Genomic DNA, 20,162 nt, shown 5'->3' on the forward strand with positions numbered 1-20,162 from the left:
AAAAGAGTATATTTTAGTAAAATATAAAGCAGATCGACCTTAAATTCATTAGCCCTTCAACTTTAGTAATTGAGTTACATCTCAGTTACTAACATTATTACGTTCACTGCATCCCAATCAAAATATCTTATTTTTTTCCACTCCAAAAAAAATAAATATTGACCTACTTCTAAAATGACAAACTTTTCTCAATAACTCCATACTTTTGGCAATACTATATCTTGAATTGATGTGCTGTCTTTTCTTCGTTTACTACTTCAGTACTTGTTTGTATTTAAATTATTTTTTAAAAATGTTTTACACAAACTTCTTGTATTAATTTATTCAAATATTATTCTTAAAATACGCACATATCAAATTAGTAGCATGTTTAGTCAAGCTTCTCACAGTGCCAAAAATGTTTTTTTTCTTTCAAAAAAATACTTTTTTGATCAATTTGAGGTGTTTGGCCAAGTATTTTTTTTAATTTAAAAAAAGTATTTTTGACTAGAAGCAGAAACAATTTTGAAGAACCAGAAAGAAATAGTTTCTCTTCAGAAGTAGAAGCAGAAACAGTTTTGACTTTCTTCCTAACAAAAATACCCTTTGCAAAATATTATATATACAAAAATAATCTTACTTAGTTTAAATTATTAAGTAATATAAAATAACTTTTGGGATGAACTTTTATATTTATTGGATGATTTTTTGATATATTTAAATTATCTTGAAAGAATAAAGTACTTTTCAATTTTATTTTTATATTTTACTTAAATAAAATAAAAAAACTTAATTATTATCTTTAATAATAAATATTTATAATTATTTATCTACTTATATAATATTAACTATTAAACAAATCTCTTTATGTCCTTATTTGTAATTTGACACATAAAAACACTTTTTAAAAGTGTTGACCAAACATAAATTATTGTTCAAAAATATTTTTCAAATTAATTAACGAAACACAAACTGCTTTTCTCCAAAAGTATTTTATCGAAAAATACTTTATCGAAAAGCATTTCTCAACCTAAACTGATTTTTCGCGAAATAGGCTATAGGTCAGGTACGAGCTGGGAGGACAGGGACAACTCTGAGGTAAGGTAGAATAGGGTTGAGGAAAACAAATTCTGTTTTAGTTGAATGGTTAATAGAATGGTTGACTTTCTCCTCTTTCTAGTTGAAAGTTAATGAAGTAACTATATTATAATTGTAATCTTATACTAGATCTGATGAGTAGAATGCAAAGGTAGAAGCGTGTCAGCTGATGTCCCGTAAAAGCTTAAGCTACAGCACTTGTTGTGATAATTATTCTACTTGTTTTTTTTTAATTTAAACTTCTATACACTAACAATGCAACTTTTTTTTATTCAGGTCCTCAAAAAAATAACCACAAGTAACTATATCCATTATAACCTGTTAAAATACACCAATGAAAAAAAAATTCATTTGTCTTTTCATTTTACATTCTTTTTTTTTTTTTTTTTTTTCTTTGGGGATAAGCACATTCTGCATTAATAGAGCAGTCTACAATCTATGGAGAAAAAGTCTACCAATTTCTTTTGGCATCTGGGCATCTCTTTCTCCCTATAACAGATGTTAGAAACTGTAAATGTTCACAGAAAAGACCTCCAACTCCAAGTGTGTGAAAACGTAGTGGAAACCAATAAAGTAACCTAAGCTTATTTAATAACCTGTCAAGACTGCTTAAATATGTTTTGGCATCTCACTCTCACACCCATTCTTTAGCATCTTCTTTTAACATGAAAAAGTACGTACGAAAATATTGGGTAGAGGGTAGCTATAATATATGCCTCTCTCCTCTGGTAATAATAAATTAAAAAGAGAAAGCATAGAGTACTGTGAAGGGCTTCTTAATTATAGCAAGAAAACATTGTATTGTATGGAATGGTATGACTTGTTTCCATGCAATGCATGATGTACAGTGTTTACTACAGAAGCCAAACTTCTTACGTGTTTATGTTTTGGCAATGACTAATTGGCCATACTTTTATGTTTTGCTAAATTTGTAGTAAGAAAAACGCCTTTGTACTTTGTGGAGATAAGGACTGAGCAGTGTGCAGCGTTTGGCTTTCTATGTGCTATAATTGTCTGTATCCTCTTTTCAATGCATGTGAGTAGGGAAAGTGATTTTATTATTGAATTGAACGGTTACCCCACTCCCTTTTTTCCACACGACTACTAAATTCTTCACTTACAAAATTGTTCAATCTCGGACTCAAAAAACATTTGAAGTGACTTACAATCTTATTTTTTCTGTGTTGAATTTAGTACTCACGCAAGTACTAAATTCTTGACTGAAATAAAAAATAAAAAAATTGGAAGTGGTTTGCGATATATCGTGCTTGGTCCATCTTGGATGTAAATGAGTATTATATACAACTCTCGCTTTCCTCAATCACCAACTAATGAATGCATATGAAACATAGAAAGAACAATTGTACTAGTATTAAAAGTAGTTACATATTCAAGTTTAGCCAACCGATATTTGAAGTATAACCAGTAGATATTCGAAGTTCACTAATTTGACTACTTGAAATTCACACTTAGTAGATCCCTCCATATTCAAGACAAAAATACCAAACCACTAATTAAGGTTGGAAAAATCTTGATGCGCCACACTTTGGGTGGTAGAAAAGTAGTTACATTAACTGTCTTATAGTATTACCTGTCATTTCAGTCTTTTTCCTAAACAACTAACTCTAATGCTGGACAGCTTAAGTCATGGGAATTTAATTAATCAAAAGATAAGTATATAATGGAAGGCAGGTCATAAATTACACGCTACTAGAATAACTCATGTACAAAATATGACCTTAATTTGAAGAATGAGGCAGCCTATTGTTATGAGCATAGCACAGCCGTAGAAGCTATAAATTTGATCATGAATTTAATGTTAAATAATCCTAACACCAAACGTAGCAGCCTGAACCTATCACATTAAGAAACTTTCTAGCAGTAGTTGGTAAATATTTGAAGTTGGAATAAGAGAGAACAAAAGTAATATATTGTTATAAAAGCAAGTTAGAAGAAAACAGAAAGGCTTTTTAATCACGAGCTCAAGATTATCGCTTTTGGGGAAATAGCAGTGACTACAAGCGCAAAATTCCTTAGAAAACATTATCTTCTGAACTTTCTTGTATCAACAAATATATCTATTACTTAGAAAGCCAATAGATAATAAGAAACAAAGTGCAAGCAGCAATGACTGCAGATAGAATGAGTGTATCCCTTGATTTCTTCCTTCTGATTGAACCTGCAAAGATCAGCAATGATGTAAGCAGCATATTATTTTTAACTAAGCAATTTGATAGCAGAAATGGTCCCCAAAATAGTAGTACCAATTAGCCCACGAATGATAGGAAACTTGTCACCCAATTGTTTCACTTTTCCTTGAACATCACCAAATAAAGCTCTTTGAGAACCCAAGGCAGCCCTGGTTGTTTGAGCTTGGTTAATCACGTCATCAATCTGCACAGAAGGATCAACATGTTTGAGAGGAAGTACTTGCGTCTTTTTTGGGCACATGAGGTCCTAGATTCTGTTAAATAGTAAGTCATGATTATTAGTGATCAAAAAGTTTTGTGACTTATGAGGGTTGGCAGATCATAACTCGGAAAAGCTCTTAAAAGCAGCATGGCCGGAGCAGATTGAAAAGATGATGAGCAACTACAGAGGGGAAACGATTTGGAATTCCTAGAACAAGCAACAGGATCGTATATGTTTGCAGAATGCTGTCACACTCTCATTTCGTATCCAGATAATCTTATCATGGAAACCCAGATCGACACTTATAGAGCTAAAACAGGGTTTGGGGGTTTTGTTGGGGGGGGGGGGGGAAGTTAGAGAAGATCAATCTTTAAATTAATATTCTTCCCAATAACACAAATAAATTTTAATTTCAATAACAGCTATTAGCTGAGGGACAAGAGGTCAACATGTCCACCAAATTTAATTGCTCTTAGGCACTTGCGACTTCAGAGCTTGTTTTCACGTTTTGCCTTTAATAACACTGTATGGAAAGATGTCTTTGAGGTTTAGTTGTCACTACAATACTCCATACCAAGACCATCATAGAGTAACAAAAGATAGTAAACTCTGTACAGAGAATAATCAGTCGGTAAAAAGAGCACTTAATCTTACATGAGATATGCTTCCATGTATAGCAGCTCTCTCCCGCAGTATCTGCATCTTGGGGGAACTCCCTGATGCCTGAATATACACAAATAATAGCTTAACATGCAATTGAAACTATAGCATCTAAAAAATATTTAATAATGAATTTTTCCTACCTTATACTCACTGATATCATCTCTTACAGAACTAAGAAGTTCAGCATGTTCCCTCATTGAGCTAATATTTCCCTTAATACGCCTAAACTCCTGAGACAAGATCATAGTGTCAGTTTGAAAACAATGACTTGGCATAGCTAACAAGAAACGCCAACTACCCAGATAACATGCATCCCGAATAATAGCAGTTCAACATCCTCGTATAACCCAAACTTCCATTGCTAAATTTTGAGGGAATCTGACCCTCCTTAGGCTCTACTAAGCAATCTATTCTTATATGGACAATAATAGAAGTACTTTAATCAATGAGTATTACTTCCAATTACTCCCACAAGATAGTTGGTATATTAACGACCCTCATCAACTAACCCTTCCAAGAAGCATGAACTGATAGCTAATCTTACAATCATCAGAAGACTTTGCTTTCTATACAAATCAAAACTTCCAAGAGCTTAAGTAAATTCTCGCAGTTAACATGGGTCAGTAGCTAAATCTGCAGCCGAGCCAAGGAAAACAATAAAACAAATTGATTATAGTTTGTGTATTATTTCAAATATTCATTCTTAACGCATGTTGTTAGTTCTTAGTTCCAAAAACGGATTACAGTAGCAACATGGGCAATGGAGTGATTTTCGGAAACTGCTCATGAGTGCTTAGAGATACTGACTCATATCAGTTGGGTATCAACATGGCAGGAGACAATGCAGCATTGTAACCAAAACTGCTGATGCATACCTTTTTGTTTTTCCCATTTCAGAAAGTTACAAATGTTAAATCCTTTATCAAGTATCAGTGACTATAGTTGAAAATTTGCAAAAAATAAAATGTATCAGTGACTATAGTAAACATGTTGGTTAGTAACCTGGGTAAATTCATGAAGTATGTCCCTATGCCTTGCCAGCTTCTGTGTAACAGAAGTGGTAGGTGCAGCAGAAGCCGCACATCTGCTCATAGAATCATTTACATCCAGTAACTTCTCAAGTAATGACTGAATCTCCATTTCCATAGACTTCCAGGACCTGCTGGATCCTAGAGTTGGTGAACCAGCTTCTACATACCCTGAACCAATAAAAACAAATATCAGAAACCATAGCTAAGTTGTTCACAAGCTCCAAAATTCAGAAACAGGCCACATTTGCTTCGTTCTTCAAGCATCTTGTCAAAATTACAAGTTTAGCTGCAGATCATTAACTTACAAAAAGAGAAATAACCTTCTAAAAATTGGTCCATTTTTTCTTTACCATGAAATGGAAAAGAGCATTAAGTCGTAGTGATGATCCTATGTTTACATTAGGCAATGTGTTGCTAGGAGTCCGTTTAATCTGTTTAGAGATTTGTATGTCAGTTGGCAAAGTAGAGAATTTCTAGTGTTAGACCCCAAATTATTGTATACAGGAATCAACTGGCCCAAATAGAGTGATACAGATAGTGAGGATTCATTGATAAGTAAAATTACTCTTGTTCGGCCTTTGATAAATACATTTACTCTTGTTTATTAGCAAAGCTCATAACCAAACAAACCCACAGATCGCATATCTAAGATTTGGGGGGTAATAAGTAGTGTTGACCCTTTTAGGTCTACATGGACAAATATATGCAACAAACAAACATATAGGAAGTTTCCTCCTGGTCTGGACCAAAATTAGAGTAATGATTTCTGCAATTGCAATTTGCACAAATGATCTTTTTGCATTAGATTTGATTGTCTCATAATTTCAACTCTGCATATCGAAGATGTTCCCGAGGCTATGTTGTCTTTCCCCAGGCTATGTTGTAAAAATCGAAGATTTTATACACGTTAACTTCAACCTATTTCTAGTAAACAATTGTCAGCAATTACTGAGTGGGATAAAACTGTTCTTTGCTTTTAGCAGTTTCAAGGATAAGGAACTGCGATCATCTTTTGAATATGAATTAGAAAGAAAAAAAGATGATGAAAAATGAAAACGGGGATATGACCAGATCAAAACGTGGAGAATAAACCTATATGGGAAGAATACCAAGACATTTCCACAGCAAAGCATGCATTACATTGTATACTTTTTTATTATGAAGATCAAAAGGTGGCAAACATCCTTTTTTAGCTTCTATACCGGTTAATACCTCTATCCCAATAAACTTGACCTCATTTGACATGATCAGTCAAATTAGTTAGTAATACTAAAACGTTTGAACAGATTAAGTTTGGAAGAGAAGTATGGAGAACTTTTTCATCTACAAAGGAGGTCAAATTATCGGCGAACCACGAAAGAATGTAAGTTTTATTTGGGGGGAGGGAGGATAATGGAAATTGGCACCCACAGAAAGCTAGTCTGCAAAAGGACAACAAGGCCATCAAAAACAGAGTTATGAACTTAAGGTTGCACAATAGAAGTCTTATGTTCAAATGGTTGTGGAGATCCAAGATGGAATAGACGAACTATGGAAAAAGGTAACATGGCAAAATGTAAAATGGACAGCCAATGGTGCACCAAGGATGTTATAACACCATTTGGGTTAGCAGTTTGGAAGCAGATGAGGAAGCTGGATGTATTTGAAGGAATCATAAAAACCCAGGTGGGAAATGAGAGGAAAACAAGGATGCTGCAAGTCAAATGGCTGGAAAACCGACCTCTTAAGGAACTTATCCAGATCTATACAATCTGTTCAACACCAACTAATGCAGCATAGCTGACTGCTTGAAAGGCAGCAACTGGAATCTTCACTCTAGAAGGAACTTACAAGTCTAGGAACTGGGAAGTGTGAGCATACCTATTACTGACTGGGGGACCTGGTAGTGGTAACGAACAGGTCAGTTTCTCCATAGTGGATGGCAAAGAAGGATGGAATTTTCTTATTTTAAATCAAGAAAACCAGCACAAGAAGGAGCGAACGTGGCCTTGGAAGTTGATTATGAAAAACTTATGCACCAGCAGAAGTGGCTGGATTTGGATGGCTAGCACTCAACGAGGCCTGTCTCACACATGAATCCAAAGCAGGGGTACAGAAATCATGCAGTGTATGTTACTTTTGCAAATTAGACAGACATCTCCTGCATTTCCGGTTCATATGGGCAATCTGGCGTATGTTCTTGGCCTAATTGGAGAGTTGAGTGATGCAAGGGTATTTGAAAGGTGCCATGACCAGTTGCAATGGACAGAGAAGAAGAAGCTATGGATAAACATTCCACTTTGTATATTTTCTGGCAGATGGATAGACAAGGAACCACGGATGTTTTGAGAAAAGGCTTTTATCTTCATCATTTTAAAGTTGAACTGTTTACAAAAACTTATATTTTCAGTACAACAGGAAAACTGTAGATGGATCTGGAGTTCATGGATTCATTACATGGATGAAGTACTGAATTTCACAAGCACCTTAATTGACAGTACATACTTAGCACTACATTCAATAGTAAGTCTTACTTTTCTTATCAAAAAAATTTAAGCTGGTTATTCATTTCCCTCAATTAGCCGAAGTTGCAGTAGCAACTTCTTTGTCTCAAATAATCACACATTTAGCCATAAATTAAACTTCAATTAACGAAATTGAAAAGGCAAAACGGAGGATCCCCAAAATTGATCCAAACCAGAAACTCAACTCATAAACAACAACATAGAGTAAGAACAAAGTATGATACAACGAATCAAGATATAATGAAAGTATCATACTCTTTCTCAAATAAGTCCTACACACAAACAAACAAAAAAGCAACAGATTGATACATTGAATCAAGCTAAAAGCTTTACGTTTTCTGGACCAAGATCCACTTACAATTTGATAGTATGAATCAAATAGAAACTTTACACTCTCTCTCAACCAAAACCCATCAATATTTTGAAACAATGAATCAACACATAAACTTCACCACTTTCTTAACCAAATCCTATAAACATTTTTCACTCAAAAGCAAAACTTTGCACTTTCTGGACCAAAACCATCAGCATTTTGATACAATGAATCAAGATAGAAACTTTACACTTACTAACCCAAAACCCATTAACATTTTAACACAATTAATCAGTTAATATTTTCCTATCAAATTAGGAATTGTAGTTCAAATATTCAATTGGGTATAAAAGATTTAAGTGAAAAACTGGAGAGTACCTCCTTGGGTGAGCCTTGCACCAAGCTTAGCATAAGAAGAAAGCTTAACATCAAGATCCCCTTCGATCTTGCGAGCGTCTTTCCGCAATTCTTCCCACCCTGATTCTTGCAGCAGTATCTCCATACTCGGATCCTTTGACATTCGGATCTGATTCCAATCCGACCCGATCAATCTTTCTACCAAATTTTCTATCAATTGGGGATTGTGATCTGACAGTTATTACAGTTGAGGGGTTTATGGTTTTGGATTTTGCTGCAGAAGCCACGATTCACTTTTTCTCCTATGCTTTTACACTGCCTGGTTTTTCGTCTGCTTGCTTCTGAAAGCCAAGGGAGGGACAAAATAGTCAATTCCTAAGTATTATTACTTATATATCCATTTGAATTTCTTTTTTTTTTCTTTTGAATTTGAATATGCACTATTGTAGAAGAGGTGTCAAATGGGCGGGTTGGCCCGATTTTGGACGGGTCAAAATGGGTTGAGTCTATAAATGGGCGGGTCAAGTTACTTGGGCTGAGATGAGTTAAGTCAAGATCTCTAAAATTAGGGTTATAGCCCAACCCGCCCAACTCTTACCAAGCATTTAATTAATATGTATTATTTTCTTATGAATTGGATAATTACTAAATAATTTTTTTTGTTATGGTCATATATAACATATCAAAAAAAATAATTATTTCTAAGATATTTTGGCAAAGTTACTCATGGACCAATTATGGCTAAAAATCAGCTCAACTTTAAATGGGTTGAGATGGGATGTGTCAAGATGGATTGAGTTTAATAAATGTAAAAATTGCATGGGGCACCCTATTTGGTCGCCCCTTTTTAACCTGTATCCGCTTTATTTTTAACCCTATTTTGTTTGCATCCGTACCCTTTTTTTTTGTTAAAAGCCTTTTAAAAAGACGATTTTGCCCTTCTTTATTAAAAGACTACTTTCTCTCCAAATATACGCCATTCTACTGTCTCTGTCTCTCTTCTCCCGTTCTTCGTGTTTTTTGATTTGTTTCTCTCTGAAATCAAACGGTTTTCGATTCTTCTTGATTTTTCAACTGTTTGTTCCCCAATAACATTACGTTTAATCACAAGTACATTGCATTAACTTTCTGGGTTTTATTTTAGTATTGTTTTTACGATTTAATTTCTGGATTTTTTTGTTTATAGTCATCTTAGTTGAATCGTTTTCCTTTTTTTTTTAATGATAAAATAGTTTCCTAGGGTTTACTTTGATTAGTGCATTAATTTTCTAGGTTTTACTTTTACGATTGTGTTTTTAGGTTTTTTGAACGTGTGTTTGTATTTTTTGATGATAATTCTATAAATTCTTCGGTGATTTTTGGATACTTTGATATTTTTAATAATTTTGAGAGTAAAATAGATACAACAACAACAACCCAGTAAAATTCCACTAATGGGGTCTGGGGAGGGTAGTGTGTACGCAGACTTTACCCCTACCCCGAATGAGTAGAGAGGCTATTTTCGAAAGACCCTCGGCTCAAAAAAATAAAAAGACAAAATGACAAAAAGGAGACAATATTAGTATCACAACAACAATCATAGGATAAATAGGAACACCATGAAATCCAGAAGAAAGATGCAAAGCAAAGGGAGACAATATTAGTAAATATTAGTATCACCACAACAATCATAAGAAAAATAGGAACACCATGAAATCTAGAAGAAAGATGCAAAGCAAAAGCGATAGCTAGTAAATAGGACATGCACTGAAAAGCGAAATAGTAAGCCACAACATTGCCAATAGCTATCTTAGACAAAAACCCTACATGGCTAGTCCCACAATGGTACGAAGTAAGGCACGACTCAACTACCTCCTAACCTACAACCCTAATACTCGACCTCCACATCTTCCTATCAAGTGTCATGTCCTCGGAAATCTGGAGCCTCGCCATATCCTGCCTGATCACCTCTCCCCAATACTTCTTAGGTCGCCCTCTACCTCTTCTTATGCCATCCACAACCAGCTGCTTACACCTTCGTACCGGAGCATCTGGACTTCTCTTCTGAACATGTACGAACTATCTAAGCCTCGCTTCCCGCATCTTTTCATCAATGGGAGCCACATGCACCTTCTCCCGGATATCATTATTCCTAATCTTATCTATCTTAGTGTGCCCGCACATCCACCACAACATCCTCATTTCTGCTACTTTCATCTTCTGGATATGTGAGTTCTTAACGGGCCAACACTCAGCCCCATACATCATGGCCGATCTAACCACCGCTTTATAAAACTTACCTTTGAGTATCGGTGGCACTCTCTTGTCACACAGGACTCCAGATGCTAACCTCCACTTCATCCATCCTACCCCAATACGGTGTGTGACATCCTCGTCGATCTCCCCTCCCCCCTGGATAACCGAACCAAGGTACTTGAAGCTGCCTCTACTCGGGATGACCTGCGAATCAAGCCTCACATCCACGCCCTCTTCCCCTGGCTCAGCGCTGAACTTACACTCCAGGTATTCCGTCTTCGTCCTGCTCAGCTTGAAACCCTTAGACTCAAGAGCCTGTCTCCAAACCTCCAGCCTCTCGTTAACACCGGCTCGTGACTCATCAATCAGAACTATGTCATCGGCGAATAGCATGCACCATGGCACATCCCCTTGAATATGGTGTGTTAACGCGTCCATCACCAGGGCGAATAAGAATGGACTGAGCGCAGAACCTTGGTGTAACCCCATTACAACCGAAAAATGCTCAGAGTCACCTCCTACTGTCCTAACCCGAGTCTTAGCCCCATCATACATGTCCTTAATCGCCATAATATAGGGAACCGACACACCTTTTGCCTCCAGGCATCTCCATAGAATTTCTCTAGGAACCTTGTCATACGCTTTCTCTAGGTCAATAAACACCATGTGCAGATCCTTCTTCCTCTCTCTGTATAGTGGTGTATAGCTTCTGTAGTTGAACGACTCGGCATGAACCCGAACTGGTTGTCGGATACAGACACTGTCATCCTCACCCTCGCTTCAACCACCCTCTCCCACACTTTCATGGTATGACTCAATAATTTGATACCCCTATAATTGTTACAACTCTGGATATCATCTTTGTTCTTATACAATGGAACCACCATACTACACCTCCACTCATCCGGCATCCTCTTCCCCTTAAAAATAATATTAAACAACCTAGTCAACCACTCCAAACCTGCTCTCCCCACACACTTCCAAAAATTCCACCGGAATCTCGTCTGGCCCGGTCGCTCTGCCCCTACTCATCTTACGCATAGCTCTCACGACCTCCTCAACCTCGATACACCTGCAGTACCCAAAGTCACGGTGACTCTCGGAATGCTCCAATTAGCCTAGCACAATATCCCGATCCCCTTCTTCATTCAGAAGTTTATGAAAGTAAGTCTGCCATCTCCTCTTAATCTGGGCATCTTCCATCAATACTCTACCATCTTCGTCCTTGATGCATCTCACTTGGTCCAAATCCCGAGCCTTCCTCTCTCTCAACTTGGTCAGCCGGAATAACTTCTTCTCCCCACCTTTTTTCCCCAATTCCTCGTACATACGACCATAAGCCACAGTCTTAGCCTCTGTGGCCGCCAACTTAGCCTCCTTCTTAGCTGCCTTATACCTCTCCATGCACACTCGCCTCTCCTCCTCACCTATGCTCCCTACTAACTTTAGGTACGTCGCCTTCTTTGCTTCCACTTTACCTTGGACCACTTCATTCCACCGCCAGTCTCCTTTGTGCCCACCAGATACGCCCATCGAGACCCCTAACACCTCTCTCGCAGCCTTCCCAATATAGTCTGCTGTCGCTGACCACATAGTGCTCGCGTCACCACTACTCCTCCAAGCTCCCATAGCCGACAACCGCCCCTCCAACGCTTGGGCTTTATCCTTAGTTAAGGCTCCCCACCTGATTCTCGGTCTTTCTCGAGTAAACCTTTTCCTCCTCTTTAACATAATACCAACGTCCATCACCAAGAGCCTATGCTGCATCGCGAGTATCTCACCCGGAATCACCTTGCAATCCTTGCACAACCCTCTGTCACACCTCCTGAGGAGGAGATAGTCAATCTGGGTCTTCGCCACCGCATTTTGAAAAGTAACCAAATGCCCCTCCCTCTTACGAAATCTAGAGTTCGCAATCACCAACCCAAAAGCCTTAGCGAAGTCCAACAACGATGTACCTCCTCCATTCCTCTCCCCAAAACTGAAGCCTCCATGCACCTAATTGAGTGTAAAATAGATGATGCTATTAAAGTGTGAAGTTTATAATACTTCAATGATAACTTAATTCTAGGAGCTGAAGTTTTATTTTGTTATATTATTTTATGAACTTCAGCATTATTTGGAGTTGAATTTGTGTTCTGTATTTGTAACTTCAGTTTTTCTAGAAGATGAAATTTTGTTTTGTGTTTGCTAAACTTCGAGTTTTTGCTGAAGTTTTTATTTTGTAACTGTTGAACTTAAGCATTATAGTCTTGAAATTTTTGTTTTTGTGTTTGCTGAACTTCGAGTTTATGCTAAAGTTTTTGTTTTGTAATTGGTGAACTTTCAGCATACTAGGAGCTAAAGTTTTGTTTTGTATTTGCTGAACTTCAGCATTTAGGAGCTGAAGTTTTTGTTTTATATTTGTTGAACTTCAGCCTTCTTAGACCTGAAGTTTTAACTGATTTTTTTTATAATGTTCTGATGTTATTTTTCCTATCTTTTTTTTGAACAGATGGCATCTACGAATCCTAAAGCACCTAAAGATCCTAAAGCACGTAGAATACGCAAATCTCCTTCAGTACCTATTGCTCTACCTACAAAATCAAGGGACATATGTTATGAGTTTGGAGATTGGTTTAACTGTCGTGCTTACTGGAAGGGGAACAACGGATTGAAGTATTATATTGCAACTTTCTTGACTCCTAAAGAACAGGAGAAGCTGAATAATGGTACATTTCGGTATATTATGGCTATGGAGAATTTCCATTGCAGCATGAAGTTGGTTTATTATTTGATTATTTCTCGCGTATTCACCAATGATCGAGACTCCATTAGTTTCAAGATTTTTGTTCATAATGTGTCGTTCAGTCTTGAAGACTTTCATATTATGTGCGGTTTGAGGGTCACAACACATAATGTTGAAAAACCAGTTAAACAAGAGAGCAAGATTCTGAAGCGCTATTTTGGTAAGTCTAAGGGTGTAACCTTGAAGAACATTCGAGATTATATGACCCGGAATAAAATTCAAAAGGATGATGTGAATTTCAAACACGTATGCGAGAGTGATGAAGATGCTGTGAAGCTTATGAAAATTCTTGTTGTGGAGTCTATTTTGTTTGGAAAAAAGAATGAATCAACTGTGTCGGCGGAGTATGCAGCTATTGTTGAAGACGATAAGACTTGTGCTGATTATCCTTGGGGTAATGCGTCTTATGAGAAGCTCATTGCCTCAATGAAACATTCTTTGGACAACCAGGACAAAAAGAAACCAACTGAGTATACTGTAGGTGGATTTCCATTTCCACTATGTGTTTGGTTCTATGAACGCTTCCCAGATATTCAGGAGAAGTATTTAAAAGAGGAAGACTTCTTTGATGCCCCTCAGGTTCCCAGGATGTTACGTTATGTATATTTGAGAGAGCCTAAATATAAAGAACTTTATGAGGATTACTTCGGCAATCATGGTGTAAGTTAATATTTTTTATTTTTCCTTTTCTTCTGTAGTTGTGTTAATATGTTGACGTATCAGTTTTATTTTACTTTCATAATATACTTTTTTGTATTAAAAAAAAACATCAGACATTTAGGATAGTGGATATAATCCTACCGAAGAGGATTTGAATTCAATGCCTTTAATTGGACAATTACCATGCAGCCGGATTCGTTCAAAGGTACTGAATCCGATTCCATCAACTAGTGAATCACCACGTAGTCGGAGTCGATCAAAAGAATCCAATCGAACTCCTGTAATTGGTGAATCATCACGTAGTCGGAGTCTATCAAAAGAAGCCAATCGAACTCTTGTAATTGGCGAATCACCCCGTACCCAGAGTCATTCTAACCGTTCTACAATGGCGTTTGACAATGATGAATTAGTCAACACAATATGTCGTGTAAGTTTTGAGCTGAAGTTTTTTATTTTTGTGTTTTGTAAAACTACAACATGTTTTAGCTGAAGTTTTTTGTTCTGTTTGTGATAAACTTCAGCATTCTAGCACCTGAAGCTTTGTTCTGTATTTGCTGAACTTCAGCATGTTTTTCGCTGAAGCTTTGTTCTGTATTTTGCTGAACTTCACCATGTTTTAGCTGAAGCTTTGTTCTGTATTTTTTGAACTTCAGCATGGTTTAGCTGACGTTTTGTTATGTGTTTGCTGAACTTCAGCATTCTTTTAGACCTGAAGTTTTGTTCTGTGTCTCTATACTAGAGGGTAACGAGGGAGGTTAAAAGACATGTAGAAGAAGAAAGACGCATGATCGCGAAAAAAGTTGTTGAGGAGTTTCAACAGGATGAGCGATCTTCTATTGTGGATGAGGTTATGATAAAAGTCAAGGTAAGCTTATTTATAGAGAAGTCTTTTTTTCTGCTAATGTTATTCAGATTAATCATTGTTAGTAATTTTTTTATATGAATATTTTGATGAGAAGTTTGAAAAGTTGTTTAAGATTATCGATAAATCAAAAGGAATGGACGATGGTGATGCGGATTTTGATTTGATGAACTATTGACAATATGATAGGATGAACGACTCGTTCGAACCTCTATCGGATATTAATGATGCTCATGATCCACTACATAAAGTCGCAGATGAAAATTTAATAGGTGAGGAAGCGACTCTTGAAGGCGATGTTCAAGTATTCGAGGAAGTTCAACGTGTTGAACAACAAGTTGAAGAGGAATGTACCAATGTTGATAGACTGAGCAAAGATGGATATGATGAACAATTATCAACCGAGAATGTAGAAAGCAAGAAAGGTGCAGCTGATGAAGTTGTCAATACTGAAGAACATGCACCGAGTTGTGCTTTGGGTAGTGATATTGCACAAGGAAATGTGTGTACTACTATTGGGAAAGGCAATCCGTTTGCGGACGCAATAGCTATTTGCCAAGAAATTTTAGGTGTCGAGACACAGGAAGTTTTCACTAATAGTATAAATATTGAGAGAGTATCTGGTGCTACTTTTGATGAGGTAGTGGACATTGCTCGGCAGATAGAGATGGTTCGTAGCTAGGAACATGGAGAGAGAGAGAGAGAGAGAGAGAGAGAGAGAGAGAGAGAGAGAGAGAGAGGCTAAGAGGCCTCGAGGACAGGGAGGACTCAGCGGTGCCCTTCTGTGGGTCAGTTCCAACACGGTAGGGGTCGTTCTTACAGACACACACAGACAGGTCGTCCAGCTCATTGTGGTACATCAGCTAGCCACGATTCTTATAGTCCTCACTCAGGCCACTCATCACTCAATGCCCTTCCCACCCAGAGTTCGTCCCGTGCTCTATAAGTTCAGGGCTCCTCTATGCCAGGTTCTTCTACCAGTTATCTCGGTGCTCGGGGCTCCCTTAAGTCCCCGTCACCAGCACCAGGGAGTTATTTTGAGTGTGGGGCATTTGGGCATGTGTGGAGGCAGTATCCTCGACGTCATGGAGGATCATCTTAGCAGAGGAGTCAGCCTTCGACTTCAGTACCAGTTACTTCACCACCCGCCCAGTCAGCTCAGTGTGGAGGTCAGTCAGCTAGGGGCTGCCCTAGAGGGGGAGGCTGATCAGGTGGTGGCCAGGCCCATTTCTATGCACTCCCTACCAGACCAAATGCCATCGTTTCAGATGCTGTGATTACAGGTATTGTCTCAGTTTGTCATAGAGATGCCTCTGTATTATTTGACCCTGGTTCCACTTATTCATATGTTTCCTCGTATTTCGCCAATTTTCTGGATATGCCCCGCGAGTCTTTAGTTTCATCTGTTCATATATCTACTCCTGTGGGCGATACTATTGTTGTGGACCGCATATATCAGTCATGTTTGGTGACTATTGGGGGTCTGGAGACCCGAGTGGACCTTTTGCTGCTCAGTATGATTGACTTTTATGTGATATTGGGTATGGATTGGTTATCTCCATGTCATGATGTTCTAGATTACCACACTAAGACCGTGACATTAGTGATGTCGGGATTTTCGAGGGTTGAGTGGAGCGGTTCTATAGATTATGTGCCTAGTAGGGTAATTTCATATTTGAAGGCTCAGCGTATGGTTGAGAAGGGTTGCCTATCTTATTTGGTGTTTGTAAGGGATGTTAGTGCAGAGACTCCTGCCATTGATTCTATTCCGGTGGTACATGATTTTCCGGATGTATTTCCTGCAGACTTGTCGGGCATGCCGCATGATAGGGATATTAACTTCGTGATTTTTGCTCATTTCCACCATTTTTAACTCGGACTTTGGAGCTTTTGGGGTGATTTTTGAAGGGGATTCAAGGGTTTTCACAGAGGTAAGTTGCTTGAGCTCTAATACTCCTAGTTATGGTGCTTTCCCGTTGATTTCTCATCTAATTAGTAGGGTTTTGAAGTGAAAATTGGGGGTTGGGGCTTGGGATTTTGGAGAGTGTAATTTGAGGATTTGAGGGACCAAATGATGTAGGATTTTGATGAATTTCATATGGTTAGACTCGTGAGTGAATGTGATTTTGGATTTTGTGACTTTTTCGGATTTCAAGACGTGGGCCCGGGGGTTGGATTTGAGTCGATTTCGGGTTTTGAGTCTAGTTTAGTAATTTTCTTATAGAATTAATTCCAATAAATTTTATTGACTGAATCGAATTATTTGTGGCTAGATTCGAGGCGTTCGGAGGCCAATTCACGAGGAAAAGCCATTGCAGAATAAAGAATTACGCGGTTTGAGGTAAGTAACAGTTTTAAATCTGGTCCTGAGGGTATGAAACCCAGGATTTTTCTGTCATGTGATTATTTTGGAGGTGACGCACATGTTAGGTGACGAGCGTGTGGGCGTGCACCGAGGGGATTTTGATTTGGTCCGTCCCATGGAAACTGTAAAGTTGAATGACTTGTTGATAGTTATGTGCTCTCTATGTGTTGTGGAAATTTGACTATAAACCATTTTAGAAACCATGTTTAGGCTACATGTTGGTACTGTTGGGAACCACAGAGGTCGTGTATATGTTGAACTATCTGCTTAATTGTTGTTTTGTACTCAGTCATAATTTACTTGTTTATTTTATCTCAGTCTCTATTGTTCGTTATTGATGTATCATATCATTGTTGTTTGGCCTGATTTTATGATTGTGGAGAGCCCGGAAGACTGGAGAGCTTTATGACTAAGTAAGGCCGAGGGCCTGATTGTGAGATATTATACCATAGCACGTGAGTTGGCCGTGCAACACGTGAGTTGGCCGTATAGATCCTTATATTATACTATAGCACGTGAGTTGGCCTTGCGGCACGTGAGTTGTCCGTGCGGATCCTTATACTCACGCTCACTAGGGGTGTACAGACTCCGGAGGGGCTCCTACAGCCCAAGCGCTATAATTTGCACGGATAACTCACGTGCCATAATATAAATATCTGGATCCGCACGGCCAACTCACGTGCTATAGTATAATATAAGGATCCGCACGGACAACTCACATGCTGCACGACCAACTCACATGCTATAGTATAATATAAGGATCCGCACGACCAACTCACGTGCTGCACGGCCAACTCACGTGCTGCACGGCCAACTCACGTGCTATGGTATAATATCTCATGATCAGGCCCTCGACCTCACTCAGTCATAAAGCTCTCCAGTATTTCGGTCTCTCCACAATCATAAAATCAGCCCAAACAACAATCATATGATACATCAATAACGAACAATAGAGACTGAGATAAAATAAACAAGTAAATTATGACTGAGTACAAAACAATAATTAAGCAGATAGTTCAACATATACATAACCTCTGTGGTTTCCAATAGTACCAACATGTAGCCTAAACATGGTTTCTAACACGGTTTATAGTCAAATTTCCACAACACATAGAGAGCACATAGCTATCAATAAGTCATTCAACTTTACAGTTTCCACGGGACGGGCCAAGTCAAAATCCCCTCGGTGCACGCCCACACGCTCGTCACCTAGCATGTGCGTCACCTCCAAAATAATCACGTGACACAAAAATCCGGAGTTTCCTACCCTCAGGACCAGATTTATAACTGTTACTTATTTCAAAACGTGAAATTCTTTACTCTGCTATGCCTTGGCCTCGTAAATCGGCCTCCGAACCCCTCGAATCTAGCCACAAATAATTCGATTCAGTCAATAAAATTTATTGGAATTAATTCCATAAGAAAATGCTAATTTTCCATAAAAATTCGAAATTTAGCTTAAAAATCGCCCGTGGGACCCACTTCTCGGAACTCGACAAAAGTTACAAAATCAGGAAGCCCATTAAACCACGAGTCCAACCATACCAATTTTACTCAAATCCGACATCAACTCGACCTTCAAATCTCCAAATTAAACCAAAATGGGTTTCACAATTTTCCAACTTAATTCACCGATTAAATGTTAAAAACGACCATGGATTCGGGTAATTTAACCAATGAACTTTGAAATTTCTAATTTCCACAATTGACTCTAGAACTTATCAAATCACGTCTGATTGACCTCAAATTTTGCACACAAGTCATAAATGACATAACAGAGGTATTTCAATTTTCAGAATCGGGTTCCGACCCCGATATCAAAAAGTCAACCTCCCGGTCAAACTTTCCAAAAATTAAACTTTCGGCATTTCAAGCCTAATTCATCCACGGACCTCCAAATAACTTTCCGGACACGCTCCTAAGTCCAAAATCACCATACGGAGCTATTGGGATCATCAAAATTCAAATTCGGAGTCATTTACACATAGGTCCATATCCGGTCAATTTTTCTAACTTAAATTTTTAATTATGAGACTAAGTGTCTCATTTCATTCCGAATTCCTTCTTGACCCGAACCAACTAACCCAGTAAGTCATAAAATAATTATAAAGCATAAATTGAGCAGTAAATGGGGGAACGAGATTATAATACTCAAAACGACCGGCAGGTTCGTTGCATTCTCCCCCTCTTAAACAAACGTTCGTCCTCGAATGGGTTTAGAACAATACCTAGAGTCTCAAATAAGTGTGGATATTTGCTCCGCATCTCCTGCTCAATCTCCTAAGTAGCTTCTCCGGCTGGCTGACCTCTCCATTGTACCTTCACTGATGCTATGTTCTTTGACCTCACCTTTCGAACCTGCCGGTCTAAAATAGCCACCGGCTCTACATCATAAGTCAAATTACCATTCAGCTGTACTGCACTGAAATCCAGAATATGAGACGAATCCCCGACATACTTTCGGAGCATGGATACATGGAACACTGGATGAACACCTGATAGACTAGGTGGCAAAGCAAGTTCATAAGCCACCTCTCCAATTTTCTTAAGTATCTCAAAAGGCCCAATATACCGAGGGCTCAACTTGCCCTTCTTCCTGAATCTCAACACACCCTTCATTGGTGAAATCTTGAGCAGAACCTTCTCCCCAACCATGTAAGCAACATCACGGACCTTCTTATCGGCATAACTCTTATGTTTAAACTGCGCCGTGCGAAGCCGCTCCTGAATCACTTTGACCTTCTCTAAAGCATCCTGAACCGGTCAGTACCCAATATTCTAACCTCACCCGGCTCAATCCAACCCACTGGAGAACGACACCGTCTCCCATATAAAGTTTCATACGGAGCCATCTGAATGCTTGATTGGTAGCTATTATTGTAAGCAAACTCCGCA

General features: G+C 38.2%; 1 protein-coding gene across 1 annotated transcript; it reads right to left on the reverse strand.

The window, feature by feature from the left end:
- Positions 1-2,987: 2,987 nt before the first annotated feature.
- On the reverse strand, positions 2,988-8,673 carry LOC107802953 (Golgi SNAP receptor complex member 1-2-like). The gene is made up of 6 exons (XM_016626539.2): positions 8,379-8,673; positions 5,155-5,351; positions 4,293-4,382; positions 4,144-4,212; positions 3,342-3,471; positions 2,988-3,256 (listed from the first exon to the last, which is right to left on the reverse strand). The coding sequence occupies exons 1-6, from the start codon at positions 8,518-8,520 to the stop codon at positions 3,159-3,161; spliced, it is 726 nt and encodes a 241-aa protein (XP_016482025.1). The 5' UTR covers positions 8,521-8,673; the 3' UTR covers positions 2,988-3,158.
- Positions 8,674-20,162: the final 11,489 nt, after the last annotated feature.

Source organism: Nicotiana tabacum, chromosome 19, assembly GCF_000715075.1.
Source record: "Nicotiana tabacum cultivar K326 chromosome 19, ASM71507v2, whole genome shotgun sequence".
NCBI lineage: Eukaryota > Viridiplantae > Streptophyta > Magnoliopsida > Solanales > Solanaceae > Nicotiana > Nicotiana tabacum.

Bases quoted from the DNA above. Each gene is read 5' to 3' on its own strand.
- LOC107802953 (XM_016626539.2), bottom strand. From the start codon at position 8,520: ATGTCAAAGGATCCGAGTATGGAGATACTGCTGCAAGAATCAGGGTGG. The intron at 3,472-4,143 runs GTAAGATTAAGT...CCTTCTGTGCAG, and splicing joins TACATGGAAGCATATCTCAT to ATTGATGACGTGATTAACCA. The intron at 3,257-3,341 runs GTACTACTATTT...TGATCTTTGCAG, and splicing joins TATCATTCGTGGGCTAATTG to GTTCAATCAGAAGGAAGAAA.